The sequence below is a fragment of the Trichosurus vulpecula genome, chromosome 3 (assembly GCF_011100635.1).
Source record: "Trichosurus vulpecula isolate mTriVul1 chromosome 3, mTriVul1.pri, whole genome shotgun sequence".
NCBI lineage: Eukaryota > Metazoa > Chordata > Mammalia > Diprotodontia > Phalangeridae > Trichosurus > Trichosurus vulpecula.
This window is the reverse complement of record NC_050575.1, coordinates 204,313,083-204,340,143: the sequence shown is the minus strand read 5'-3', so window position 1 is coordinate 204,340,143 and position 27,061 is coordinate 204,313,083. Positions and strand designations below refer to the sequence as shown.

At 45.5% G+C, this 27,061-nt stretch overlaps 2 protein-coding genes across 2 annotated transcripts; one reads left to right on the top strand and one right to left on the bottom strand.

Annotated features, from left to right (window-relative positions):
• Window positions 1–105: 105 nt before the first annotated feature.
• Window positions 106–5,602, top strand: NRN1 (neuritin 1). The gene is made up of 3 exons (XM_036752520.1): window positions 106–196; window positions 984–1,107; window positions 5,176–5,602. Exons 1-3 carry the CDS (start codon window positions 145–147, stop codon window positions 5,393–5,395), a joined length of 396 nt encoding a protein of 131 aa, XP_036608415.1. The 5' UTR covers window positions 106–144; the 3' UTR covers window positions 5,396–5,602.
• A 1,489-nt stretch (window positions 5,603–7,091) lies between these two features.
• Window positions 7,092–12,297, bottom strand: SYS1 (SYS1 golgi trafficking protein). The gene is made up of 4 exons (XM_036748071.1): window positions 12,120–12,297; window positions 11,356–11,635; window positions 9,427–9,494; window positions 7,092–8,530 (listed from the first exon to the last, which is right to left on the bottom strand). Exons 2-4 carry the CDS (start codon window positions 11,515–11,517, stop codon window positions 8,290–8,292), a joined length of 471 nt encoding a protein of 156 aa, XP_036603966.1. The 5' UTR covers window positions 11,518–11,635; window positions 12,120–12,297; the 3' UTR covers window positions 7,092–8,289.
• Window positions 12,298–27,061: the final 14,764 nt, after the last annotated feature.

The window sequence follows — 27,061 nt, the reverse complement described above, 5'->3', positions numbered from 1 at the left end:
TCAGGCAGTGGGAGCAATCAGGAGGGAGCCAGGCTGTAGGAGCTAACGGGCTGGCGCAGATGAAGCTAAGAGTGAGCTCTTTGGCTCCGAGTTCCGATGCTCGGTCTTCCACATGGATCCCCGCAGACTTCGCTGAGAGGGGCCATGGCGCTGAGTCGTCTGTTCTGGGCGCTGCTGCTGCTGCTCCCTTCCTTTGGTAAGGCACCCAAGACATGCTGAAGCACTCACCGCATCTCTCTGCGATGCGCCCTCCCTGTCCGCTCCTCCACGTCTGTCCTCCCGCCTTCAGCCCCCGAGGTGCACTCCTTCCTCCCAAGTCAAACTCTTACTTCTGCGCTTTAATTTCTTTTCTTTGGGGCTGCGACTGTGTCCCCTTCCCTTTCAGTTAAGTCCCTGAGCTGCGGGATCTACTTGCCCAGCGCAAACTGCCTATCATCCTGTAGACCTAGAACGTATTGGCTCTCTGGCCACCTCTGAGCCCAGGCTTTGCCTCCGCACTGCCCTCATTGCCTCTTATTTAAAAATGAATACGTTCCATTTCTTCTCTCTCAGTTCACCTCCCGCTCCCGCAGGCTTCTTGCTCTCTACCCCCAGAACCTCTCCCTCGGTCCTCGAGCCCCGGTTGGCTCTCTTCTTCCCAGCTCAGCCCCAACGTACTTTTCTTTCTCACTGCCTGGGGCAAAATGAACTTAACTGCAAGTTGGAGTGGGACGGAGGGAAGTTAAGGGGGATACGGGGCGGGGGCGGGGGGGGGGGGGCGCGGGGGAGGATAAAGGGCCCAGGAGGGCCCTGAAAGAAGGAAGTGACGGAGCAACAGAACTAGAGTTTGAATGTGGGACTGGGACAAGTCGTTAATAGTAGTGTCCGACAGGTTGGGGATTGGGGTGGAGGTCGGGGGAGCACAGCACTAACGATCTATAGAGACTCCATATGGAGTTGAGCTGGTTCATTCCGTCTCTCCTGTTCCCTGACTTCTACTCCAGAGACTTCAGTTACGGCACAAGACGCCCAGGTAGAATGCCTTCAAGTGTACCAAGGATTCTCTGCCTGCGTACTGCAGCTAGGAAGCAGCGTGGCTGAGGCACAGGGGCTGCCCGCAGTCTGTGGGTGAGTAGCTTTCATCCTTCCTCGCCCTCTGGAGGCCGCTTGCCCCATGTGTCCCCCACCGGCCTTGGTGTCGCCACAGGTTCTGCCTGGAAGGGTTGGAAGGATGAAGGGGACTGAGATCAGAAGAACGGAGGTGACACCCCCAGTCACTCCTTTTCACTTGCTTCACTAGGATGCCCTAAGGGTACTCATGACCTCATTTCTTGCCACTAATGAGCAGCTGCTCAACCAACCACCCTTCGGGAATTAATTACCCACGGTATTTGAAAAGGAAGTTTATGTTCCTTCATAACCTCCCGAATCATCTGCTGAAATACCAAAATTCTTGACCTGCTCCCCACAGTGCTCGTGCAAGCCTGACTTTCTGATGGGGGTAAAGAATATTTCTGAGAGCCATGCAAAATCTGTCATTACGTGAAAGGAAATACTTTACTGACCTGTCAGAAGGCTGGCGGTTTTAAGTTTCTTGGAAACTCATAGTCTTTTAAGCAAAGAGCACTGGACCGGGTCAGGTCTGATCCAAAGTCTGCTACCTTCTCTAGCATCTCCATCTCTTAATATAAATGTATGTAAGATGAGGGTTCTAATCCTGCCTCTGCACTAATTTATTGTGTAACTTTTAAACCATTGTCGGTGCCTCAGTTTACTCTGAAAAATGTAGTAGAACTGGTTAATTAATCCCCAAGGTCCCTTTCTGCTCTATAATTTATGACTTATCTGAAAGAACTGAAGTACAGAGGAAGACAAGGTCACACAGCAAAAAGAGAGAGAGAGAGAGAGAAAGGGAGAAAGGGTTTGGGATCTCCTGCCTCCCAAGCCCAATTGTTCTTCCCCCTCCCCTCCCAAAGCCACAAATAAAAAGTGAAGATAAGGCCCGAATTCAGTAAGTCCTACTTTAGATTCTTTACTGCCTCTTTAAATCTGATTTCCCCTCCTCCCCCAAATAGGGAAATATGCCTTGGAACACCAAGTCACCATGTTCTTCAAAACATTCATCTCAATTTTGGCTTCACTTTCCTTCCTTCATAGTCCTAGTTAGCTAATTCAGCTACATATATTGTCTTTCCCCCATAATTCCCTTGCCCCTTTGTCTTGTCATTCATCCAGTCAACCCTGCATCTCCTCAGCTATCTGCTTTTTCCACCCCTCTTCCCTAGCTCATTACTACTCAAAGCCACACAACATCTCTGTGTCCGCTACAAATTCATATTTTTTGGTGCATACTGGAATTAAACATTTCTTAGGACACCACCAGTTACAACATATCCAGATGATAAACAGTGGGGCAGCTGGGTGGCACAATGGGTTGAGTTCCAGGTCTGGAATTAGGAAGACCAACCAGGCTGTACACAGCTGTACAACAATTCTTTTATTCTTCATCGATTGACTATTCTGTGCCTTCACAGTGACTATTTCAAATCTCCTCTCATCAAGACCTCCTTCCTTATCTCATCTCCTGTTTTACTTAGTATGAACTCCCTTTACTGCTCCTATTCCACACACACCTCAGAATCCTCTAGATTGTTTCCTGCTGTCTCTTCCTTTGCTCTAGCTTCTTAGAGAAGTGACCTTTCTCCTTGCCAAGATGAACCTCTCTACTTGGTCCTTGCTTTCATCTTCTTCCATCATTTCTTCCCTTTCTCTCACCAACAATATCTCTCTAACCTGGCTCCCTCCCCAAGTACAAATAGGCTTTTATCTACCCCATGTGCTATCCTCTCAAGCTACAGTCCTTCATCTTTTCTCTGTTTCACTACCCATTTCCTCAAAATAATCTACATTTGCTCCTTCCATTTCCACAACACCTATTCACTTCTCGGCCATTTGCAACCTAGTTTCCAATCCCACCACTGAAATGAAACTTCTTTCTCCAAGATTACTAGTGCTTTTTAAACCATGGAATTGGATGGCTTCTTAGTCAGCATTTTTCTTGACCTCTCTGCAGCTATTGCCAATGTTAAATCATCCCCTCCTAACTGACGAGCTCCTATCACACTGCTCTCCCTTGGTTCTTCTAGCTGCCTGCCCAATTTGTTCTTCTTCCCAGTCTCCTTTGCCAGATCATCCATCTCCTACCCTTCTAGCAGGGGGTCCTCAGGGCTCTGTCCCATGCCCTTATCTCCCTCTATGCTCTTTTTCTTGGTGTTGTCATCTCCTTCCACTGGTTTTGTTATCATCTCTACCCTGATAACTCCCAAATCTAAATACTCAGCCGTCATCCCTTTCTTCCTAGATGTGCTGTAGGCAACTTAAGCTCAACATATCCAAAAATGGAACTAATCCTCCCCACCAATCAATTTACCCCTCCTTCAAACTTCCTTATTTCTCTTGAGAATCCTATCTTCCCAATCAATTAGATTTATTACCTAAGAATCATCCTTGGATATTCATCTACCCTTACCATCCCCCAAAGCCAATGAATTGTCAAGTCAGATTCTGCCTTCACAGTCTCTTAAAACAAATAACAATAGCTAGCACCTATATAGCACTTGCTGTGTGCCAGAACTTTACAAATATTATCTCATTTGATAATCACAACAACCCTCAGAGGTAAATGCTATTATCCTCATTTTACAGTTGAAGAGACTGAGGCAAACAGTGGTTAAGTGACTTGCTCAAGGTCACACAGCTAGTGTCTGAGGCTGGATTTGAACTTACATCTTCCTGATGCCTATAGGACCTAGCTAGCTATCCACTCTTCTTTCCACTCATGGACTTATAGTTCAGATCTTTTATCATCTTGTTCCTAGGCTATTTAATAGGATCCTAATTGGTTTCTGTTTTTAGCCTTTCCCTCTTTTTAGTCTCTCCTTAACAACTGCAAAAATGATCTTCCTTTTTTTTTCCACATTCTTTTTGGGGGGAGAAGGGAGGAAGGCAGGGCAGTTAGGGTTAAGTGACTTGCCCAAAGTCACACAGCTAGTGTGTCAAGTATCTGAGGCCTAATTTGAACTCAGGTCCTCCTGACTCCAGGGCCAGTGCTCTACTCACTGTACCACCTATCTGCCCCAATAATCTTCCTAAAACATAGGTCTGACCATATCACTCCACCGCCCTGCTCAAAGGATCTAGAGTGATTTCACATTTGTTCTAACTTGGCATTTAAAGTCATCCTAAATTTGGCTCCCGCCCAGGTTTCCAATTTTTTTTTTCTTGATACTCTTTCTACACTCCATGTTTTAGCCAAACTGGACTTCTATCTGTTCCCTACACTCAGTATTCTATTTCCTATGCTAGGGACTCAAACTGGCACATGACCCATGCTGGGCATCCACTGTTCCATCATCTCTGCTACCCAGAAACCTTCTCTTCCAGTGAGATTAAGCTCAGGTTCCATCTCCTAAGAAAAGCCTTCCTTCACTGATAAACTGGAACTTGACCAGTGAGCACCATGATAATGGAGGCCCTCAAGTAGATGCCACGTGAACATCTGTTGGAAGGAACTAGGGATGTTTAGCCTGGAGGGAAAACTCAGTCAGAACATGATTTTAAGTATTTGAAAGGCTTTAAGTATTAGAAAGGCTGTCATGTTGAAGAGAGATCAGGCTAGTTCTTTTTGGCCCCAAGGGTAGAACAAAGCTGCAAAGGGTGAAAGTTGCCAAGAGGCCAATTTAGGGCTTGATGTATGGGAAAGCTTAACAATTAGACCTCTCCAAAAAGGGAACGGGCTGCCTCAGGAGGTGGGAGGTGGGTCCCCCTCATTGGGAGCCTTTAATCAAAGATTTGCTGGCAAGGTTATCAAAGAGATTCTTTTTAGGGTAAGGGTTAAATCAGTCAGCCTCTGAGCTCCCTTCCAAATACGAAATTTCAGAGTGATTCCCTGTTCTAGAATTTTTTTGTCTCTCCTCAATTTTCCTTGTATCACATTTATTTGTGTACATGTTGGATCCCACTACCAGCACTAGCACCGGTAGAATGCAGCTCTCTGAAGACAGGAATTTTGTTTTTCTCTTTGTATTCAGCACCTAGCACAGTGCTTATACATAGAAGCGGCTTATCATAAGGCTTTTGCTGAATTAAAGTATACGAAACCCTGAAAGACCACTTCTTTGGTCCTTTTGGTTGCAGGTACTGGGAAGAGTTTCACACCTGTGCCCTGACTACCCTCCAGGACTGTAAAGAGGAAGCTACCCTGATCTGGGAGACATTAAAAAAGGAATCTAGGAATCTTCACTTTCCTGGGAACTTGTTTGAGCTATGTAACCCCAAGGGTTCTGGTGGGCCAAGCCCTTTATTCCTCTCACCCTGGCACCTGCTGGGCACTACTCTGCTCCTTGTTTGGTTCTAAAGGCAAGCCTGGGCCAGTGCATGGAACCTGCCTCCCTGAACCAAACCCTCTCTTGTCTAAAGGAAAGATGATCCTTTACTGCCAAGTGCTAAGCCACTTGAGTCACTGACTATACCCACCGGTTTCCTGCCTAGGTAGCACCCCCACCGTTCCAGAATACATGCAGAGAAAAGAACCTCAGTGTATCCTTTGCAATTAAAAACCTTCCTGTGATGTGCAGGAGTCTTGCATTTTATGGATTTTGCTATGTATCAGCAAGCCTTCCTTAGAAAATCATCTTGGAAAGAAGGAAAACAGACCTGTCAGAGTTCACATTTTTAGGAACCCTGTGCATTCCCAGTATTCAATGAGATATTCCTGCTATATGAGGTCCAAATAATAATAGCTCACTTTGAAATAGCACTTGCCTTACAAGAGTCCTTTGAGCTAAGTTAGTGTAGAAAGCATCATCCCCATTTTACAGATAAGCAAACAGGCCCAGAGAGGGCAGTTGGTTGGCCCAGGTCACACAGCATAGTAAGCAGCAGAACCCAGGACCTCTAACTAGTGCTCTTCCTGCCATCCTACTTCTCAAATCCACAATAACTATCAAGAGAGGACACTGCCATGACATATGACTTGAAAAGCAAGCCTCTAAGGATGTTATTGCATCTAAGCTTCACAACAGGCCTGTGAGGCACGAATCAGAGGTGCCTTCTTTCTCCAAGTTCATTACTTACTATTCTACTATACCAGAAGTCAAATCTCAAATCAACTGCCACAAAGGGAAATGAGGGTCCCCTTCTGCAGCTCTCCCTTCTCATACTATCCTAAGGGGTTACCAGGTTCCGTTATAAGATGCAGAGACTTAACCAGGATGAGAAAATTTGGGTTTCTGTCTGCTGGGACCATTGTGGAGAGAATTCATGCACTGGTAGGGAGCTGGGCCCCTTCCAAAAAAGAAAACCTATGTCAGGTTCTATGCCTTTCCCCCTAAAGATTTAAACCTTAATAAAGTCACTCTCTTCCATCTCTTTATATGGCAAAATGTCACCTTTCAGATTTTCTTCATAGGCCAATCTTTATCCTTTTCCTGTGTTTCTCCATCCAAGCATCTGCCTTCTTAAATTTGAACCTAGTCAGCCTTTAACCCTCCCTCTACATGGTCAAAATCCAGAGCAGCATGGGAAATTCAGTGATTTCTTAAAGTCAAATTTACATTCTCTTTCCAGCTCTGGAACTAGTAATGTAGAAAAATCTGGCATTTTACAGGTCTTTGGGGCAGGTTTTTGGCTCACACCTCCTCCCCATAAAGAAGCAAGAATTGCTCTAACTCATTAGCACCAAAAGTAGGTGCCAGGCAAATGTGGAACAGAAGAGAGACCTTACCACCATTGTCACTTGGGCTAGGAAATGATGGGGAGATGGCGGTGGTATCTCTCTGCTCAGTTTCTAAGGCAATTCCCTTAGAGCCTGGGATGGGGAGTAGACTGGACCTGCACAGTAAGAGCAGGAGTGAGGGCTATCTGAATCGTGAAATGGAAGGGCAGGACAGGAACTTCAAGCCATCTAGTCTGACCTTCTCATTTAACAGATGAAGTGAAACTCTGAAAGGGGAAGTTTACTGGCTCAAGATCACAGTTAGTTGCTGACTGAGCCAGGACTAGAAGCACAGTCTTCTGATGCCTGGTTCAGCACTCTCTTCACCACAGCACACTGGTTCTTTACAAATTTATTAATAACTCTTGTTTCGATTGTACTCTAAGGCTTTACAAAATGCAGTCAGCCCAACGGCTCAGTGAGTCAGGTTGGAACAGTGTTATTATCCCTATTTTACAAATAAGGAAACTGAGGCTTACAAGAGGGGAAGAGAATAGCCCTCAGTCACATGTCCAAACCAGGACTGGAACCCTTCTCCTCATTCCAGTTCTTGTGCTCTTTCTCCTCTACCATCCTGCTCTGCTGGTACAATGGAAAGGTTGCCCCTACAGCCCAAGAAGGGAAACAAGAGGCTTGTACCTTTGTGAGACACTCTTCCCAATAGCTTATCACAGTAACACAAAGTCAGCACAGGCAGAACTGGAAAATACTGTATTTATGTACAAAGGAAGTCAAGCAGCTATCAGCCACTCCAACAGGAAATCCTTTCCCAAAGCAGCATCTTGACAGTGAAGCACTACCTCCTCCTCCTCCTACTTGCCACATCATCCCCAACTGGCAAGAGAAAAACCCTGGATGGGTGGAACGCTGGGCTGTCCCATCACTGAGTCATTTTGTATTCTCATCTATACTATAGTACCAAGGAAAGGAGGGAGTAACTGCCAGCATATGCTCACTAGGAGCTGCCTCTCATAAGAACCAGAGGCAAGGGATAGGACAGACAAACGGGAGCCAAAGGAAGGTCAATGGTCAGTATGTGTGTTTCACGGCAAGAGGCTTGGGATTTCACTAGCCTTCCGTGCCTCCATCAGCCTTGATGACTACCATTTACGATCTCCCCGTCCACAGAAACACGTATTACCCCAAACTGAACTCCTCTGGTCCAGCAGAACTGGAGAAGTTATAACCATTCCAAGTAGGTAGGGTGAAGATCCAGGCAGGTGATTTACTCCAATTAGAGTTTCTTGATTTTTTTCTCTTTAAAAAAAAGATGATGACGAGAATAGTGGAAAGAGAGAGATGTCTCCAATTTTGGCTTGCTCCCTGCATTCTGCCTTTGCCTATAGGAAAGGTTCTCTTCCCGATGCATTTCTTCCCTGCAGACATCATTGCCTCAGCTTATGCCAGTTGACTGCCCCTGGCTGACTGGTGGAGCCTGCTTTCTCCCACACCATTGTCAACTTCACGCTGGCCAAGTCCCTCTCAGTGCCAGCAAAAAGACCTGGAGGGTATGCATGGCCCCAGAAGCCAATCTCCTAGACGTTGGATTTGGGAGCAGAGTTAAGGGGGATCTCCTTGAGCTCCGTCCTCATGCAGAGGTACTCCCCAATCACAGCCATCAGGGCAATACAAACAGCATGCACCAGCCACCAAGTCAGTGATGAGGGGAAATGGGAACTGTAGATCCAGCATCCCAGGAGGTGGAAGAAATGGACTGTGACAGTGAAGTCCAAACACTGTTTCCCTCGACGGATGAAGTATAACAAACCAAGGGCACTGTCATGGGACAAAATGGGGAGAGATCACTGGGTTGGCCTTCCTTTGAGAGAAGCATCTAGCAATTTGAAGGGAACTCCTCTGACAGGTCACTGATTAGACTGAACAAAGCACAACAATTGTAAGGATAGGAAATGGGCAAACAACATATGCAAGTTAAAAGTTTTGTGACTGTAAAATCAAGGCTGGCACCCAAAGAAAAAGATTAGGCTATATATTCATAGCCAACTGAAGAAGCTGTGAGGTACCTTAGAACACAGAATACAGAGCAGGAGGTAACTTTAGACACCAAGCAGCCTAACTTTATCATTTTATATATGAAGACCCTGAGGACCAGAGAGAAGTGATTTGCCCAGAGTCATAGGAAGTGGTCATAACGGAGACCTAGAATCATCTCTTGGGTCTTAGCTCAACGGTCTTATCTCAGGACCACATTACATGTGGCAGAAAGATACAGGTGGAAACCTATGTCAGAATTACTTTTTTATGGAAACTAGAAATGAGGTAGATGCCTGAATAAACCCACTCTCTTTCACTACTCCCTAAAAAGAGGTTGTAGTTGTTTGGTCATGTCCAACTCTTTGTGACCCCATTTGGGGTTTTCTTGGTAAAGATACTGTAGTAGCTTGCAATTTCCTTCTTCAGCCCCATTTACAGATAAGGAAACTGAGGCAAACAGGGTTAACTGACTTGCCCAAGGTCACACAGCTAGTAAGTGTCTGAGGCCAGATTTAAACTCAAGTCTTCCTGACTCTAGGCCTGGCACTCTATCCACTGAGCCACCTACCTGCCCCAGAAAGGGGCACTCACATCAAGTCAGAATCTGAGGGGGTAAGCCCTAATACTTGGCCAAAAGAAGCTTTGTCATAGGGGCTTGTGAGGCTGGGGATACTTACCAAGTAAGAGCATTGAGGATGAAGGCCATCATGGAGAGACGGCCAGGAGGAGTAGAAAAGCCCAGGATCTAAGGAAGAACAAAGGAAGAACTCACAAATGAATGAGGTAACACTGGATGTGAAGATGATTTTTCAGCAAGGGCCTAGATCAAGAACCCTCCCAGCAGGATGATGATAATGAAATCACAAGCTAATAACAGCTCAGATTTACATAGTATTTTAAAATTATTTATACGCAGATGCACATTTGAGAATCAAATGAAGTGTATTATACCCGTTTTTCCAAATGAAGAAACTGAGGCTCAAAGAGTTATTTAATAAGTCACAGCTAGCAAGGAAAAAGATCAGAACCTATCACCAAATAAGGGCTAGGTACATGTTGCCAGAATCCATACACCTTTTCATTCAGATATGGGTGAGAAATTAAATTCTGAGGTTACTGACGCCCAGTTGAGTACATCAGTCTATCACCAATAACCTGATGGTAGATCCTGACCCAGGCTATGCCCCTAGGAAAGGTCTCCCTACTGGGGAGCTTTGACTGGAGTCTCAGCAGGGCCTACAGGAGAGGGGTAGTAGGGGATTCTGACTATCCCTCCAGCCTCACCTCCCTCTACTAACTCCTCAGGCACTCTGCCCAAAGAACTGCTATGTCCCCACACATTCTACATCTTCCTATCTCTGACAATATGCCCTCAACTCTACCTGAATCTCTGCAAGCTTAGATCAAATGCCACCTTTCCTCATCTTTCCCTTCTTTGAACACGGCACACTCTGTACTTCCATTATGTGTTTATCACACTCTACCCTTTGTATGTATTATACTTATTAGTGGGTCTTAGCTTATCCCAGCCCTAGGCTCCTGATGGGAAGCTCTTTTAAGGCACAGAGACTGGGTCTCATTGACCTTTGATTACTGCCCAGTCCACCCTCAACAGAAAACTCTGATCTTTTTTGAGTGAATGATAATCACAATTCCCAGTTCTATAGTGACTAAGAGCTTACAAAGTGCTTTTCTTTCAGCACTCTGTCCAGTGAGTTAGGTAACATTAAGTACAATTATCTCCCTTTGATAAATGAAGGAACTGAAGCTCTGAAGGGGGAAAATTACTTTTTCAAAATTATACATCTAGTAAGTGGTAGAGAGCTAAGACTTCAACTTAGGTGTCCTGAGTCCAGTACTCTTTCCATTACAACACACTATCTCTGACTGAGCCCTGAATTCTCCTGCCTCCATCTTTGCTTTGGTGCCTAGAATGGCTTCCCACCCTCCATTCCTCCCCTTCCTCCCCTCCCACTCCACCTGTCAAATTCCCACACATTCTAAAGTCCAAGTCAAATACCATTTCTAGGATGTCTGCCCTGCTCCCTCCCCCCACCCCATTAAGTAATACTCTTCCCTTTTAGACCTCAAATACTACTTTGTTTCACCCTAATTATTTATCATGTAATATGTTACATAATGATTTGCATCTGTGTGTCAATTCACTCTACTATAATATAAATTCCATGAGAACAGGACCTCGCCTTATCTCAACTTTGTAGCTTTATATAAGCACAAATCTCAGTGCACAGTAAGTACTCGAGGGTTAGCAAAACACTACTGGCTGGGTGACAGAGTTGAACAGGGACCAAGAGACACACTGTGAGGAGCTGAGTGAATGAGACGACTGCCTGCCCACCAGGGTGGCTGAGTGGGTGACTGGGCGTGCCTGGCTCGCTGACCAGGTGGCTAGTCTGACTGAAGACTGGCTGGGTGAGTGGGTGACTGCATACTGGCTCAAAGTATGAACCACTGAGTAGCCGAATGAATGAAAGTGATTGTTAGTGAAGGAGTGAATGACTCAATGAGCGTGTTGCGCAGATAGGCGCTGAATGCACACCCTCCACAACCTCTGGGCTGAACATCTGCTTCCCGAGGACCCTTACCTCCGGGCTGAACATCTGGTCCAGAGTGGGGCTGCTCTGCACCAGGCTGTCCACCAGCGCCAACCACAGACCCAGCGAGCCATAGTACACGTTCTGCATGAGGATGATCTGCGAGACGATCAGGATGGGGTCCCACACGTAGCTGCGGAACTGGCCGGCCATGGCCAGGGCTCCAGGGCTCCAGCCTCCGGCCTCAGCACCGCTGCTGCCTCCTTCCCCCAGTGGTCTCCACGTGTGTCCAAGCCATGGGAAGGGGAAGTGTGGAGGTCGGGGGCGGGGCCTGCGGGGTTGGGGTCCAAGGTGCGGTCAGCTGGCAAGAAGAACTTCAATAACCATGGCAACCCGCATCCCCGACCCATTCTCCTCCCGACACCTGGCCAGCCCGGGAAGGGGGGAACCCACTGCTGGGGGGAAAGAGCGCAGATAACTATGGGGGGCTGAGGCGAATGAAGCCGCAACAAGCAGTCTGTAGGGAAAGAGCACTCGGCAGTATCTATGGCAAACCGCTCCTGCCCCCCCCATCCCCCGCCATGTCCCATCTTCCAACAGCCTGAATACTGGGGAGAAGTGGAGGATGAGGATAGGCCTGTTTCCATGGTAACCAAACCCTCCCTCCACGGGGCGGGGGGCGGGAAAAGGAGAGGAGTGGACGAGCCCATTTCTGGCGGAAGGCGGGGGGAAGGAGACCCTGATAGGTCAGGCTGTCCCATTCTGGAAGGTCAGGCAGGCTCTCGAACCTCCGCAAGAGTCTGAGGTTCACTCACCGCGCTTCAGAATGTGGTACCAGTAGCTTGGCCCGGTCTCACCACGTAGCCTTTCGAGCGGCGCGGACAGCTGGAACCATGGTGGTGGTGGCGCCTAGAGCGCCGCGACTCCTCTGTGTCACAGCCTCAGTAGGGGAAGAGATCTAACGCTTCCGGGGACACGGTAGGGAGCGGGGAGTCGGAGAGGAGAGAAACCCGGCTTTGCACAGGCGCACTGGGAATGACCTGCGAAAGAAGGGGCGGGGCGGAGGAGGGGAAGGCGAACTGCTGAGGAAGAAGAGTTGGTGCACATGCGCATTAAGGAAATCGAAGAGAAACGGAAGTGGGGCGTTAGCTCAGTGGAACGCGCGCGCCCTCTGGCGGGAGTCTGTAGTTGGATGTTTTGGGAACGCAAGAGAAGCTGTAGGAGAGAAGGAGGGAGGAGGGAGGAGGAGGGAGGAGTGCTGAGTAAATGTAGGAACCAAACTGGGAAATTCCCCAGCCAGAATGGCCTTGGCACGGATCTGAGGGGGTGATGGGATCTGCCTTTCTTTTTAGCCTGTCTGTGGTCAAAGACCTCATAATTTTGCTTGTGTACCCAGTACAATTCGAATTGTAAAACGTTAAGCGCCTACTGTATACAAGGGGCCCATAGTGGTTTCCGCTTATCAGAGGAAGATAAATGTCTTCAGGAAGTTCACAGTGGAGTGGTAATGATAACTTCCTTTTATTTAAGGCTTACCCAAGACTTTCCTCAAACTAAATTACAATATTTTACAAATACATTAAGCACAGACCTTGTGCAGAAAAAGGCCATTAGCTGTGGAGAATTCCAGCAATGTGAAGGAAGTGAGCTCCCAGACCCAGACAGCTCTGCAGCCATATAGCTGCTAAGAGTGCTTTCCCAAGCCCAGGCCCCTTTCAAGGACTATGTTTGTAAGCCTCTTTGTCCCAGTCTCTGCCAGAACCCTTTGCCCTAGAAGAAGCTTGTGACTTCTCTGCCCTGCGCCGTTAAACCATTTGACAAAGCACCTAGGCACAGTTGTGGTTATTTAGTTACCAAGTGATGAAGGCACAGTCTCTGGGAACCCCCTTGAGTGTGGAGTGCGGTCTCTGGGAGGCCCCTTGAGATGTCCCTGGGTCTTCCGGCTGGATCTGGCCTTCCCCTAGGGCCACAAGCCTCACATTGTCATTGGGCCCAGATCTCTCCCTCTATTGTTACTTTAGATATGCATGCCTTCAGTTACTTCCCAACCTTTGATATTCCTTCAGGAACTTTCCGCCCTTAATTCTATTCTCTTGGTTCCTGGACTCTGACCTCACCTGGTCCTCCTTGGACTTCCCCTCAAGACCCTCCCCTAAACCCCTCCTCTAGTCACCCCAGACCACCCCTCAATCCCTCCTACAATCTTTGTGTATATAATCTCCATCTTGCCTCCATGAAGGTGCTCAGATTCAATCTAATTCAGTAGGTTGAATCTGGCCTGCTTGTGAAAGCAGGCGTCACAAGGTGGGGGGGGATTTCTTAAGACAGCCCATTATGGTGAATCCCTAATAAACTTTCTCTTTTCCCTTGGCTGAGAAGGCTTGAGTCGAATTCTTTCGGCAAGACCCGGTGCGTCAATATTTTGGGGTGCCCAGCACCTTTCAACCTTTTACCTCTTCACAAGAACCAGGGCAGGGGAGGAGAACCTTTGGCCTCGAGATCCTCAAGTGTGGCCCTCCGTGTGTAGTTTCTTATAGTTGTTCATTATCCCCTATCATCCTGAGATCAAGTGAAGGGTGGCCACCACATGTGAGCTCAGTGTTGTCCCTAGGGACCAAGCAGTTACTGACCCAGAGAGATCCCAGCCAGCCTCTCTGTGGGCTTTACCCTGTGGTGTTTTTGGGGGGGTGCAGGGAGGGAAGAAATCCAATTTATCACAATCTATCATAGGATACTAGAGCCATGGTCAACAGGTAGTTCTCATTTTCCTATGGATAGAAGGAAAAACAATTATTAGCACCTACTGTGTGACAGGTATTGTGCTAAGCTCTTCATATCTCATTTGAGATGTATATATGTATGTATATACCCTGTAAGAAATGGGAGGAGGAGTTTTGTTTCCACAGAACTAAAGGTGTGCTTCCCCACCCTCCCCCACCCCAGCTTTAGCAGAGACCAGGCCTCAAGGTCAGTCAGGTGAGAGGTCAGAGGCTTGTACGCATGTGCATACTTTTTGAGAAGGCAGTCTGGGGAATTAGAGAGGCCAAACCCACTTGAACCTGTTCAAGCTTATCTAGGGTCTGGTCTTGGTCAAGAATCCAGGCCTACTGATTTGCATCATTTGCATATGTTAAAAAGGGAAAGTAGGGGAAGTAAAAGAATATAGTTTAATCCTAAACTAAGGCAAGGAAAATCTAATTAACTTCACTTTTGCTTCTGTATCCTTATTATCCTATTTATATAAACTATATAACCTAGGAAAACTATGTAAAAAACCAAGATTGTAAACTAACCATGACTCTAGCAGGAGTGCAGGGAATGGTTACCCCTGCTCCTGCAGCTGTATCAGTGTGAGTGTTCCCGCGAGCACTGCACCCGCTCTCCCGGGGAGCGTAATAAAATGCCTTCCTCTGCCCACTCTGGTCCTGAATTCTTTGGGTGTGAATGGGCAAATCACATGGATTTTCCTAAGGTAAAAGTGAAGGGAAGCAACAGGCAGCGGAAGCTCGCCAGGCTTACTCCTGGATCTTGTCTTGGGGTGTCCTGCGATCCCCACTGCGGTGTTAAGAGGGCTACCACTCTGGATTCCCTTGGGGAACCCTGTGGTCTGCATGGCCTTCTTAAGGGGACATCACATGAGACTTCCGGCCCTGTCTCGGGAGCCTTGTGATCTTACTGCCATCCTAAGGGGCCATCACTTGGGTCTTCCTTAGGGTCTGACCCCTAGGAGGCCCTGTGATCCCCACAGATTAAGGGATGGCTACCACTTGGTCTTCCTCTGGGAGTCTTGTGGTCTGTACAGCCTTCCCTAGGGATTATCACAGGGTTCTTCTTCAGGACTTTAGCCCTGCCTAGGAAGTCCAGTGATTGCCAAAACCACGTTTCTCACATACCCAAAGAGAGAATTCTCACAACAACCCTATGAGGTAGATGCTTTTATTATTCTCATTTTACAGTTGAGAAAACTGAGGTACACAGAGGTTAAGTGACTTGCCCAGGGTGACATAGCTAATAAGTATTAGAGGCCGGATTTGAACTCAGGCCTTCCTAACTCCAGACCCAGCCACTTCAACATGCAGCTTCAGATTGCTGTTAAATTTCCACCTCTACCCCTACTATAGCTTTTCTTTGGGACTGAATTGGTGAAAATTCCTTTCTCCCTGCTACCACTCCTCACCCCGTTATCCACCTAAATTCTATTCTCTTCTTCCACAATCTCTATCTTCCTTCAAACCTTCCCTTCTATTGTGCCCTCCGGAAGCCACACCTCATCCTTAACAAGTTCCCTCTCATCCTAGATACTCTCATCTACTCAGACCTCACATCTCACATCTTTCCATCTTCTTTCACTCAAACAAATCTGGCTCAAGCTCCCTTTTGAGCACATTGCCACCCTCTCTGGTAACTGGCTGCTCGTTCCCTCATGCTCCCAACACAATAGGCTGGGAGGAAAAATAGGCATTTCTTATTTATTACTGACACTTCTTCAGGCCCTCCCTTTGCCACCATCACTTAGCAACCTCTCCTTTGAGTTTCACTCCACTGGTTTCTGTCATCCCATCCCAATCCTCATTGCTGTCATTACTGACATCCAAGTCATTCTCCATATTTTCTCAAGATGGCACAATGGATAGAGAGATAGGCCCAGAGCTGGGAAAATAAGTTTATATTTGAACTCAAACACTAGCTGTGTGACTCTGGGCAAATCAATTAACCTCTCCTAACCTCAGTTTCCTCATCTATAAAATAAAGGTAATAATGATACCTAACTCCCTAGGGATAAAATGAGAGAATATTTATAAAGTGCTTTGAAAACCTAAAAGCTACATCCATTATATGTAGTGTACATTCCTCTCAAGCCCAACCCTTGCCCTTATATTTAGGGACATAATCGATGTGCCCTCAAACACTCTGATCTCCTAGTTCACCACCCTCCTAAACTCCCATGACCTAAATCTTCATTCCATCTCAGCCACACACAGGGAAGATTAAATCTTAGATCTCACCATTACCAATAACTGCTTCCTCAAGGATTATAATTATAATAAGAATCATGGGCTAGCTTTATGGTTCCTTTGTTATATAGGAAATTCCCTCTACCAATATTAATCAGGAACTATTCTGCACAGGGTCACACACCCAGTATGTGTCAGAGGTAAGACTTAAACCCAGGTCTTCCTGAATGATTGAGGCTAGGTCAATATAATGATAATAATAGCAATTATATTATGATTTAATATTTACAAGGTGCTTTACATTATCTCATCTGATCCTGAATTGTGAAATTCCCAATTGATCCTAACTTCCTATCCTTCTATTTCTCCCTATGCTTCATACTTGCTAAGCCTATTCTTCTTGTAATATCTAGTATATCTCTCCTACTCTGACCTCACTTTCTTCCCATCATAATCTGGACCACATGGTTGACCAGTCCAACTAAAAATTATCCTTTTCTGTGGATTCTCTTGCTCCCTTGTCCTACTACCACTCATATCCAGACAAACTCCAACCTCTAGTTAACCCTACCATTCTCCCTTTTTTCTCCTACTCGGGTGCTGCTGAATGCCATTGAAAGAAATCAAGGGACTGTGAGGACTAGGCCTGTTGCATATTTATGTTATCTAATCTCAAATAAGTCTGCACTATTGATTAAAAGCCCTTTTGCAAACCCTTGCTGAGTCCTCATTGCTACTCCAAAATCCTTGTATTCTTCCCCAACTGACTATGTCATAGCACTTACAGTGAGAGTTTACAAACTAATGGGGGAAAGACGACATGGAGTACAAACAAGCACACTACATAGAGTGCAAATTGAAAATAATCCAAGGGAAGACACTAGAATTAAGAGAGATTGGAAAGGCTTCCTCTAGAAGGTAAGATTTTAGTCGGGATTTGAAAGAAGTCAGAGAAGCCAGGAGGTAGCCATGAAAAGAGGGAACATTCCTTGCATAAGGGACAGTCAGAGAAAATGCCCAGAGCTGAAAGATAGAGTATCTTCCTGGGGAAGAGAAAGAGGCCAGTGTCACTGGATTAAAGAGTACATGGGTGGGGGGAAGGGTATATGGTGTGAGAAGACTGGGAAAGGGGAAGGGGACTAGGTCATGTAGGGCTTTGGACTTGAAACAAAAGATTTTGGTTTTGATTCTGGAGGTAGTAGGGAGCCACTGGAAGGGTGTTGTGGTGGTGGTGGAGAATGTGGGGGGAGGGGGGTTTGACATGATTGGGCCTGAACATTAAGAAATCACTTAGTAGCGGCACAGAGGACCAACATAGTGGAGAGAGACTTGTGCCAGGCGGCATAGAGGACCAACATAGTGGAGAGAGACTTGTGCCAGGCGGCATCAGCAAGCTACTGCAGTAGTTCAGGTGTAAGGTGATGAGCACCTGCACCGTGGTGGTAACAAAATTAGAGGAGTTGCTGTACAGTCCTTTTTAACTCTCTATGACCCCATTTTGGGGTTTTCTTGGCAGAGATCCTGAAGTGGTTTGCCATTTTCTTGTCCAGCTCATATTATACATGAAGAAACTGAGACAAACAAGGTTAAGTGGCTTGTCCAGGGTCACACAGCTAGTAAGTGTCTGAGCCCAGATTTGAACCCAGTAAGATGAATCCTCTTGACTCCAGGCCTGGCACTCCATCCACTTGTGCCACCTCGCTGCAAAAGAGAGAAAGGGATATATTGGAGAGATGATGCAAAGGTGAAATCCACAAGCTGTGGCAACAGATTGGATATGGAGGTGGGGGGAGGGGAGTGTTGGTGGTGGTGGTGAGAGTGAATAGATGATGATACCTAGTTTGGGAGCCTGGAGAACTGAAAGGATGGTGGTCTTCTAGACAGTAATAGGAAAGATTGGAAGGGAAGAGGGTTTAGGGGAAAGATGATGAGTTCCATTTTATACATGCTGAATCTAAGATGTCTGCTGGACATCTAGTTTGAGCTGTCTGAAAGGCAGTTGGAGATGCAAGTCTGCAGGTCATCAGAGAGGCAGGCTGGGTAAGTAAATTTAAGAATCATCAGCTTGGAGACAATTAAGTGTTAGGAGTTGTGAGATGACCAAGTGAAGTAGTAAAGAGGAAGTCAGCCCAAGACCCCTCCTCTTTTCAGCTGCTGATCCTATTCCAATCTTCTCGAACTTTCCCTTTCAATCAAGCCTCCTTCTACCCATTTTCATTCAGTCCTTATCTATTAGATCCTCCCCCACAGTCTACAAATGACCTCATATCTTTGCAATACTTAAAATACTTAACCCTGCCCTGCCCTCAAGCTACTTACTGTTGAATATCTGACTTTCATTCCTACCACTCAACTAAAACTGCATTCTCCTACATACTAACGACCTCTTTATATAATACTTTCCCAGGCCTCATTCTTCTTGACTTCTCTGTTAATTTAACAATTTATCCATCCTTTTGACCAGCTAAGGTGACAGAGTGGATTGAAGGCTGGACCTGGAGTCAGGAAGATTCATTTTCCTGAGTTCAAATCTGGCCTAATTGTGTGACCTTGGTCAAGTCACTTAACCCTATTTGACTCAGTTTCCTTATCTGTAAATGAGCTGGAAAGGAAATGGCACACCACTCTGATATCTTTGCCAAGAAAATCCCAAATGGGGCCCCAGAGAGTTGGGTACCACTGAACAACAAATTCTCTCCCTAGGGTCTCTATTAACTACCATTCTGCTTTTTACTCATGTTGAGTTTTTTTAAAATATATATTTCTACAACAAACTATGTGTTCAACCCTCTTTTATCTAATTCAGATAAAAGAAAGTTCATCTGATACATCCCTCTCACTTTCATTTTTTGTATTTTCTTCACTTACCCTAATCGTGAGAAATAAGTTCTACCTCCCCTTTCCACCTTTCTACAATAGAATGTATTCCTTCTTTTATCCTCCCTTTTGTTTCTCTTCTTTCTAGCCTCAGAAATTAACTCCCTCTAATACCCAGATAATAAAAGTTCTGAAGGACAATTGTTTTCTTCCCCCATTTAGGATGTAAACCCTTCATCCACATACAGCCCTCTCCAGTTATTCAAATACATTAACCTTTCAACTCAAGTGGGCATGGTCCCTGGCTTCATGGGACTCACAGTCTAACTGGGGGTTGATGCCAACATGTATAACTAAAACAACCAATACATGTGACTCCTGTCTCTTAATACCATGTCAGCAGAGCACATAACAACTCTTGAAAACCATTATTAGAGCCATAGAGGGGTTTGAGGCAGTGGAGGCAACACCCACGATAATGAATATCAATGTTCTATGTGTGATGTGCAAGGATTCCTATATACACTTTACGTGTAAAGAAACTAAGGCTCAGAGATGGGAAGAAACTTATCCAGAGCCCCAGAATCACATGGAATCTGAGAATGAGAAGGACCTCAGAAGTCACTAAATCCAAACTGGACCTGAACAATAATTCACTCTCTATTCTACATAAATAGGGCTTATCCAGATTTTACTGGAAGGGTTCCAATGAACTCACAGCCTATGAGACAGCCCATTTCACTTTAGGCTAGGTCTAATTGTTAAGGAAGGTTTTCCTTAAACTCAACTTAAATCTGCCTTTCCACAGCTTCTGCCCAGTTGCCAAAAGGAAGTAGTGCCTAGGTCATTCTATGTTCACCAAGGGTATGTATACATCAAGTTGGTGACAAATTCAGGTTCTGACGTGACTCCTTTTCCCACTTGACCACACTGCCTTCCTTAGAGAAAGAGAGCACAAACCTAACCAAAAGAACACCTAATTAAGAAAGATCAGACACATGATGAACGTGAGAAGGCTGAAACCTATCACCCAGTAAGAACTGTGCTAGAGATGAACACTGTAAGGGAACTGCATTTGAGAGATGGGTAATTGGAAAAAAGAGAGTGGCCTTTCAAAGAGCCAAAGTTGGGGATAACTCATGCATAGCACGAATCTGCCACGATATACAACAATCAAGAAGGAGGAAGGCCCTCAGTCCCCTGAGTAGGGCCCAGCACATGTAACAAGAGTGGCAATGGATGGGAAGGCACGAATGGGATATACTCTCACCACTCCCATCTGAGGGAGAAATCACGTGGACAAGATAACAGATTTATCAAAAAATCTACGTGTGCTGGGAGTGGGACTAGTTAATATAGAGATAAGATTCCCTTTCCCTCGTGAAAGCATGAAATGAGATAAGCTCAAATAAGCAAAATACTTTTTAAACTTAGAAGTTTCCTCCTAGCCTGGACCTGAACACAAGGCATGTAACAGAAGAGATAGCTAGTGAATTGATTTAAAGGTGAAGGGAAATGGCAGGATTGAATTGATTATTTCCCTCACCTCCTGGCCTCAGCAGACCAAAATCCACTGCTGCTTCACTAATCCTCAACTTTCCCTATGTGCTTTGTTCTAGGATTTAGGAAACATGCCAATTCCTGGTTTTTGTTGAACACTGTATCACCTGGGGCAAGGCACTGCTTCCCTTCGGCAGCTGGTAAAAAGAAAAGGTTTAGGCTAGATGACCTTTAAGAGTCCTTTCCAATGGAGTTTTTGGTTATTTTTTGTTGTTGTTGTTGTTCTAAATGTGTTCCCAGCTTTGACATTCCACCTTCCAGAAAACTTTGTGACCCAGATATTCAATGAGTCTGTGAATAATTCTTCTCACCCAGTAATCAGCCATTTCCTAAGCCTCCCAGATTTCTGATTAAAAATAAAAGAAGAAGAAAAAGAAAAAGTTCATCAGCCTGGAGGTGAAGTGTCAGTTGCGGTGGAGGAATGCAGCTGAGGAGCCAACTTCCTGTAGGAATGAAAAAAGGGAATATGGAAATATTCCCCATTTGAAAGTGAGCCAGGCAGTTGGAAGAACAGTGAAGTTACATCTAGTATAAGGACAAGCAACAAGAAGTGGGTACCATAGACTGAACTCTCCTCAGTGGGAAAGAAGATTCTTCTTTATTGAATGGACTGTGCCTTTTTCCTTATCTGTGAAATGGGGATAATAATGCCCCCACCTTATCTCATGGAGCTATTGTAAGGAAATCATTTTGCAAACTATGACATGATATGGAAATATGAGTGATTATTTTTATTATTCAGGCAGAGGATTTTACAGGATGAGGTTGGAATTCAGGCTTCAGTTTCTTGGACTGTCCACCCACCCCCATTCCCATTCAAACTTTGTGATGTGGGGCCCATCCCCCTCTTTTCCTCACTGGGAGTGTCCCGGCCCTCCCCCCCCTTTCCCGAAATGGAACTCAGAGGTAGCTAGGGGAGGGCTGAGCTGGACTGGGCTGGCTGCTTGCCTGTGCTGAATAGCTGGTTTCTGATGTAATCCCCTGAGTTGTGTGTGCTCCTGCAGCTCTTGGGAAAGCACCCTCCTGCCTGATGCTGTCCCCCATCCCACCCCTCCCCACCTGGGAAAGATGCTCTTTTCCTTTCCTCTTGCAATTTCACTTCTCAGCTTCCCCCATCTCTGGAAACCAGCTCCCTTCTCCCACTTCTCCTTTTGGTGGTTGATTTTTACCAGCCTCTCAGATTTGGCACCTTGGGGAGACTTCCCTGGAACACTCCCAGAGAGTAAAGATAATATGATTTAGAGATGGAAATAAAGTCAGAGATCCATTTAGTTCCTATTCTCCCCCTTAATCCCCATATACGTTCCTTATTCTCCAGTTATCAGGGCTCTGCACCTCTCCTGGGGTTCCTAGAGCTCTTTGATATCTCCATAGGCTCATTCAACCCCTAAGTTATAGATTTAGGACTGTGAGACACTTTAACCTTTTGGTTTCTAGTCCCCCTTATACTCTTAAGAAATTATGGAGAATCCTCCCCACTCCTCACCCAAGAGCTTTTGTTTAAATGGATTATTATTGATATTTACCATATTAGAAATTAAAACATCTTAGTATTATTATGAAAATAGTTTATACCTCACAGATACTCTGCAAAAGTCTCAGGAAAGGTCCTTAGACTATACTTTGAGAACAGATGCCTTAGAAATAAATAACCTCAACCTCATGAACACCCTCATTTTACAAGTAAAGAAGATAGGGGAAGCTGGATAAGTTAAGTGGCCTCATTTATTCATTTACCAAGCATTTATTAAGTAGTAGGCCATTGCACTAGACCTGAGGATACAAACAAAAAAACTGTCCTTACCCTCAAAGGGCTTACTTTCTATTGATGGGAAACAGCATGAACAGCTTGATAATAAATATGAAGTCATTTCCTTGAGAAATTTGGTAGTAGTTACTAGTGGGTTGTACAGGACTTGGGGGGGGGGGGCCGCGGCGGAGGGGTGGGAATACCTAATCAGAATCAGAATCTAAACCCAGGGTTTCTCTTTCCCCCTCACTAGTCTGTGTTTTTGTATTGTATCCTCCTAGTAAAATGATAAGAGCCTTAAGGGCAGAAAATGTTTTGTGGGGTTTTCATTTTTTGTTTTTGTATCTCCAGTGCCTAGGTGATTAATAAAAAGCTATTTAATTTAATATTTTCATTGTACAAATAAGGAATTGAGACCTAGAGAGGTTAAGTGAATTGCCTGGGGCCACACAGCTGACTAACCAAATTCATGGCTCTCTCCATTGCACCACACTGCTACACAGGACTCACTGAGACCAACCTGTTGATCTGAGCAAACAGACAGACATCGTGGGATGGCCCCTTTTGGCCCAGACCTAGAAAGAGAAGTTTCAAAGGCTGTGAGGGATGATCAAAAGGGAGCTAGGATCCAGGGAGTAGATCAAAAGGGAGTAGAAGGAGAAGGAAGAGAGTCTATGTTATAGGGCTATTTAGGAGAAAACCGGGGCAAAAGCATGCTATAGTAGAAAGGGAATCAGGAGGCCTGAGTTACAGTCCCTACTAGCCACTAACTCCTTGTGGGACCTTGGGCAACTTATTTTCCCTCTCTGGGCTTCAGTTTCCCTATGTATAAAATGTAGTGGTCTTACTAAATGGTCTCTTCCATACCGAACATCCTCCCAGTCTCTCATTCTATGAACCAATTGTAAGAATCCAGCTGGAAGAGCCACTAGCTTACTGGGGTCCCCAAAGGACACCACTAATCTGAGGATGGCACCCATAAACCCCACAAAAAGAGTATGATCTAGTTATTATGGCAAAAGTCACTTTTAATCTGCCTTTGATCAGGAACTGAATGGTGACAGAAGCCCCAAACCAAACCAAACCAAACCAAACCAAACCACCTCAGGGTAAAGAGAGGCAATCTCCTAAGATGCCATTCTCAGTTCAAATACCAAGGTAGTGCTAAAATACCCTGTAGGTCCCCTACCCTCAGGAGGTCCTTCATGAGTCCTTCCAGTGTCCCAGAAAAAGGGCAGTTTCTCCTGTGCAGATGGAGAAAGATGGACTTTCCCAGAAGGACCCCCTCCATCCCCACCCTCATTCCAGCTGGCACACAGCCCACTTCACATGTTCCTGTTGTAGGGAACATTTTTGAAAAACACCTTCCCCAGGGGAAGCATGTTATTGGGGCAGGTTATGCAACTGTGTACTCACAAATTTGGAAAACCCATTAGGGAGTTAAGTATCTGGCCGAACTGGGCACCAGCCAGAGATTTCATCACAGTGTGAAAGAGGAACTCAAAACCACATTGTCCCAGAGATAGGGCAGACTCTTTTCCCCTAGTTCCTGCTGCTCAGGTATACATTGAGAAACATCTTTCCCTTCTTAGGCAGCTCCTTGGCAAGTGAGAGACCCCAAAGACCAGAAAGGACTGATGGAATTTGTCCTGATGGCCTTTTTAGGAAGACAGCAGCTGGAATCTCATTACTCTTCTCTTTTACCCCATCCCTACTTCCAATCCCACTTAAGTAACTGCTCTGCTTGGTCGTCTGGGCTTCTGGGGATGGCAATCGTTATGTAGTGGAAAGAATACTAGATGTGAAATCAGAGGACCAGACACTGACTCCCAGCTCTGCTACTTACTACCAATGTGACCTTAGACAAGTCGTTTCACTTTTCTGGGTCTCAGTTTCTAAAAAATGACAAGATTTAGCTAGATGATCCCTAGAGTCCTTTTTCAGTTCTAAATCCTGTGATCCTCTACTTGGTAGAAGGTCTTTCTACTTACTCCATCTTCCAGGGCCAGGACACTGTAAGCAGGAGTAGCTAAGATAACTAGCTACTGACTCTGTAGGGGAGAACCAATTTAATTTAGTTCAGTTCAAGAAATACTTATTAAATGTCTATTCTGTTCAGAGTACTGTCTAGTGGAGAAAAGATAAAAAATGACAGCATCCCTTCCCTCAAGGAAGGTACAATCCGGAGAGGGAGAAGATAAGGCACATGAAAACAACTCCCTACGGATGTGTGATCTCCCATTCCCATTTTCTGTGATGATTTCCTTCATGTTTGCCTTGGGGAAGAAACATTTAAAAGTGCTTTGGTGAGGAGACTGAAGAAGATACTGTAGTAAGTTTAAAATCTTAGTGTCTGAAGAAACTTCAGAATCATGTAGTTTTTGATGGAAAAGATCTTCTTGGGAGCCATTTATGCCTGTGAGGTGGGGGTGGATTTCCCAAAGGTCTATTGTATGAGTGAGTCACAGTGTCTCTAAGGGAAACAGGAACATAGTAACAAGCGTCTAACATTGGGAAAGGCTGTGGCTGGACACTGTGGCTGTGGTCCACGTCGACTCTGGGCTCGTCACCCAGACAGAGGGAGATTTGCATTCAAGTAAGTTAGGAAGGAAGAAGCATGTTTCTCAACAGTGGGGAATCCCATAGGTCAATATCTCCTCTGAGTCATTTCTGCCTCAGTTTCCCTAGTGCTATCCAAAACTGGGGTCCAGCTACTGATAATCTAAGGCACATATGGCTGAAAGAGACCACTAAGTTCATCTCCCATGTCTCCTTCCTGAAGTAGAAAATATACCTAGATCATCCTCAACAGGTGAACATTCAGTCTCTGTTCTAACACCTTCAGGGACAGGAAACTTGCTTTAGACTAGAGAGATAGCTCATTTCACTTTTATTTAATTGTTGGTAGGATAGATGCTTCTGGAAGCCTGTGGGCTATTCACTGGAGCTCTTTTGACTTCTTCAGATTTTCACAGTGACCTCCCTCTTATAGTGGTTGGAATTCTGAACAGAGCACAGGGATACTGGTTCTAGTTTCAGCTCTACTGCTTAATGAATGGGCTGTATGACCTCAAGCGAGTCACTTGCCCTTTCTGGATCTCAGTTTCCTCATATCTATGAAAGGGTTGGGCAAGGTGATCTCTAAAGATTTCTTCTGGGTCTGACCTATGGTTCAACAGTCTGCTGCCTTGTGTCCCAAACCAGGCTCAGTAAAGAAGAAAGGGGAGTTACCAGGGAGAGGGGGGTAAGAGGAATGGGGAAAAGAAGATGTGAAGGGTAAGCTGCTGGAACAGATTATAAGGGCTTCTGAGTAACAGTAATGAACATTCAGTTTTGTAAGTATTTAAACACCGACGAGGATACAAAGGTTGAAGACCCTGCTCTTGCCCTTGCAAAGCTGAGAATCAAGCTGGGAGGACACAGTTAACCCAGAGAGAACACTTAGTGACTAAGCACCATTATGAATGAAACAGACCACGTGCCAGAGAGTTAGAGCTGGAATGAACCTTCAGGACAGTCTCATCAAAGCCCCTCATTTTACAGAGGACCAGCAAAGAAAAGGGACTCACTTATGGTGAAAGCACTGGACAGGAAATCAGGAGATGTCGTTTTGATCCTGGTTTCCGGTTCAGTGCTCTGTATGTTTGTGGCAGGTAGGTGGCACAGTGGATAGAGTGCCAAACTAGGAGTCAGGAAGACTCATTTTCCTGAATTCAAATCCAGCCCCAGACACTTACTAGCTATGTGACCCTGGGCAAGTCATTTAATCTTGTTTACCTCAGTTTCTTCATCTATAAAATGAGCTGGAGAGGGAAATGGCAAACCACTCCAGTATCTTTGCCAAGAAGACCCCAAATGGGGTCAAGGAGAGTTGAATCAACTGAACAACAAGCAGTTCATTCCATTACAATATGCTGCTCGAATTTAGGGAACGCTGATCATTAGTTCACTCCCAGACCAGGCTCTGTGGAGAAGTCAAGGCGGTAGTTTGAGGGAGAAAGAAGTGACATTAACATCCATAGCTGGGCATTCTTCATGGACCAAGAGAAGAGCTACACCAGGGGTGGGGAACCTGTAGCCTCAAGGGCTGCACTTGAGGACCTAGAGGGTCACATGTGGCCTTGAAGCCTCTGGTTACCCTCTCCCGAGCCACACTAATGAGGGTGAACCCTGTAAGAACACTAGTTTGGTTCCCTTTTGGTGTGGTGAAGCGGCAGATAAATTACTGAACTAGTAGTCAGGACAACTTGGTTTAAATCCTGCCTTAATTACATATTAGCTTTTTGTAGATGGCTAGGTCATTTAACCCTTTCAGGGACTCAGTTTTCTCAACTGTAAAGTGGGGATGATAACTAGAGCCCCTTCTACAACACTGTCCTGAGGAAAGGGGAGACCTTAACATGCTATATGAAAATGAGTTATTTTTATTTCTATCTAATGAAGGGTCTGCCAATACCCAATAATAAGTTAGGTGGAGCTCTGGACAGTTCCTTCAGGATCCTGCTGTCTATACTCTAGTGAGGCTTACTATGTCTTCTTCAGGAAAACTCACAAGTCAATTCAGAGTCTTGCAGAGACAGGACTGGGGCAAATGACACAGTGTTATCATTCTCTCCATGCTCTCCAATAATTTAAAATATCAGTGGTGTGTGTCTGTGTAGTTGGATGTGTGGAT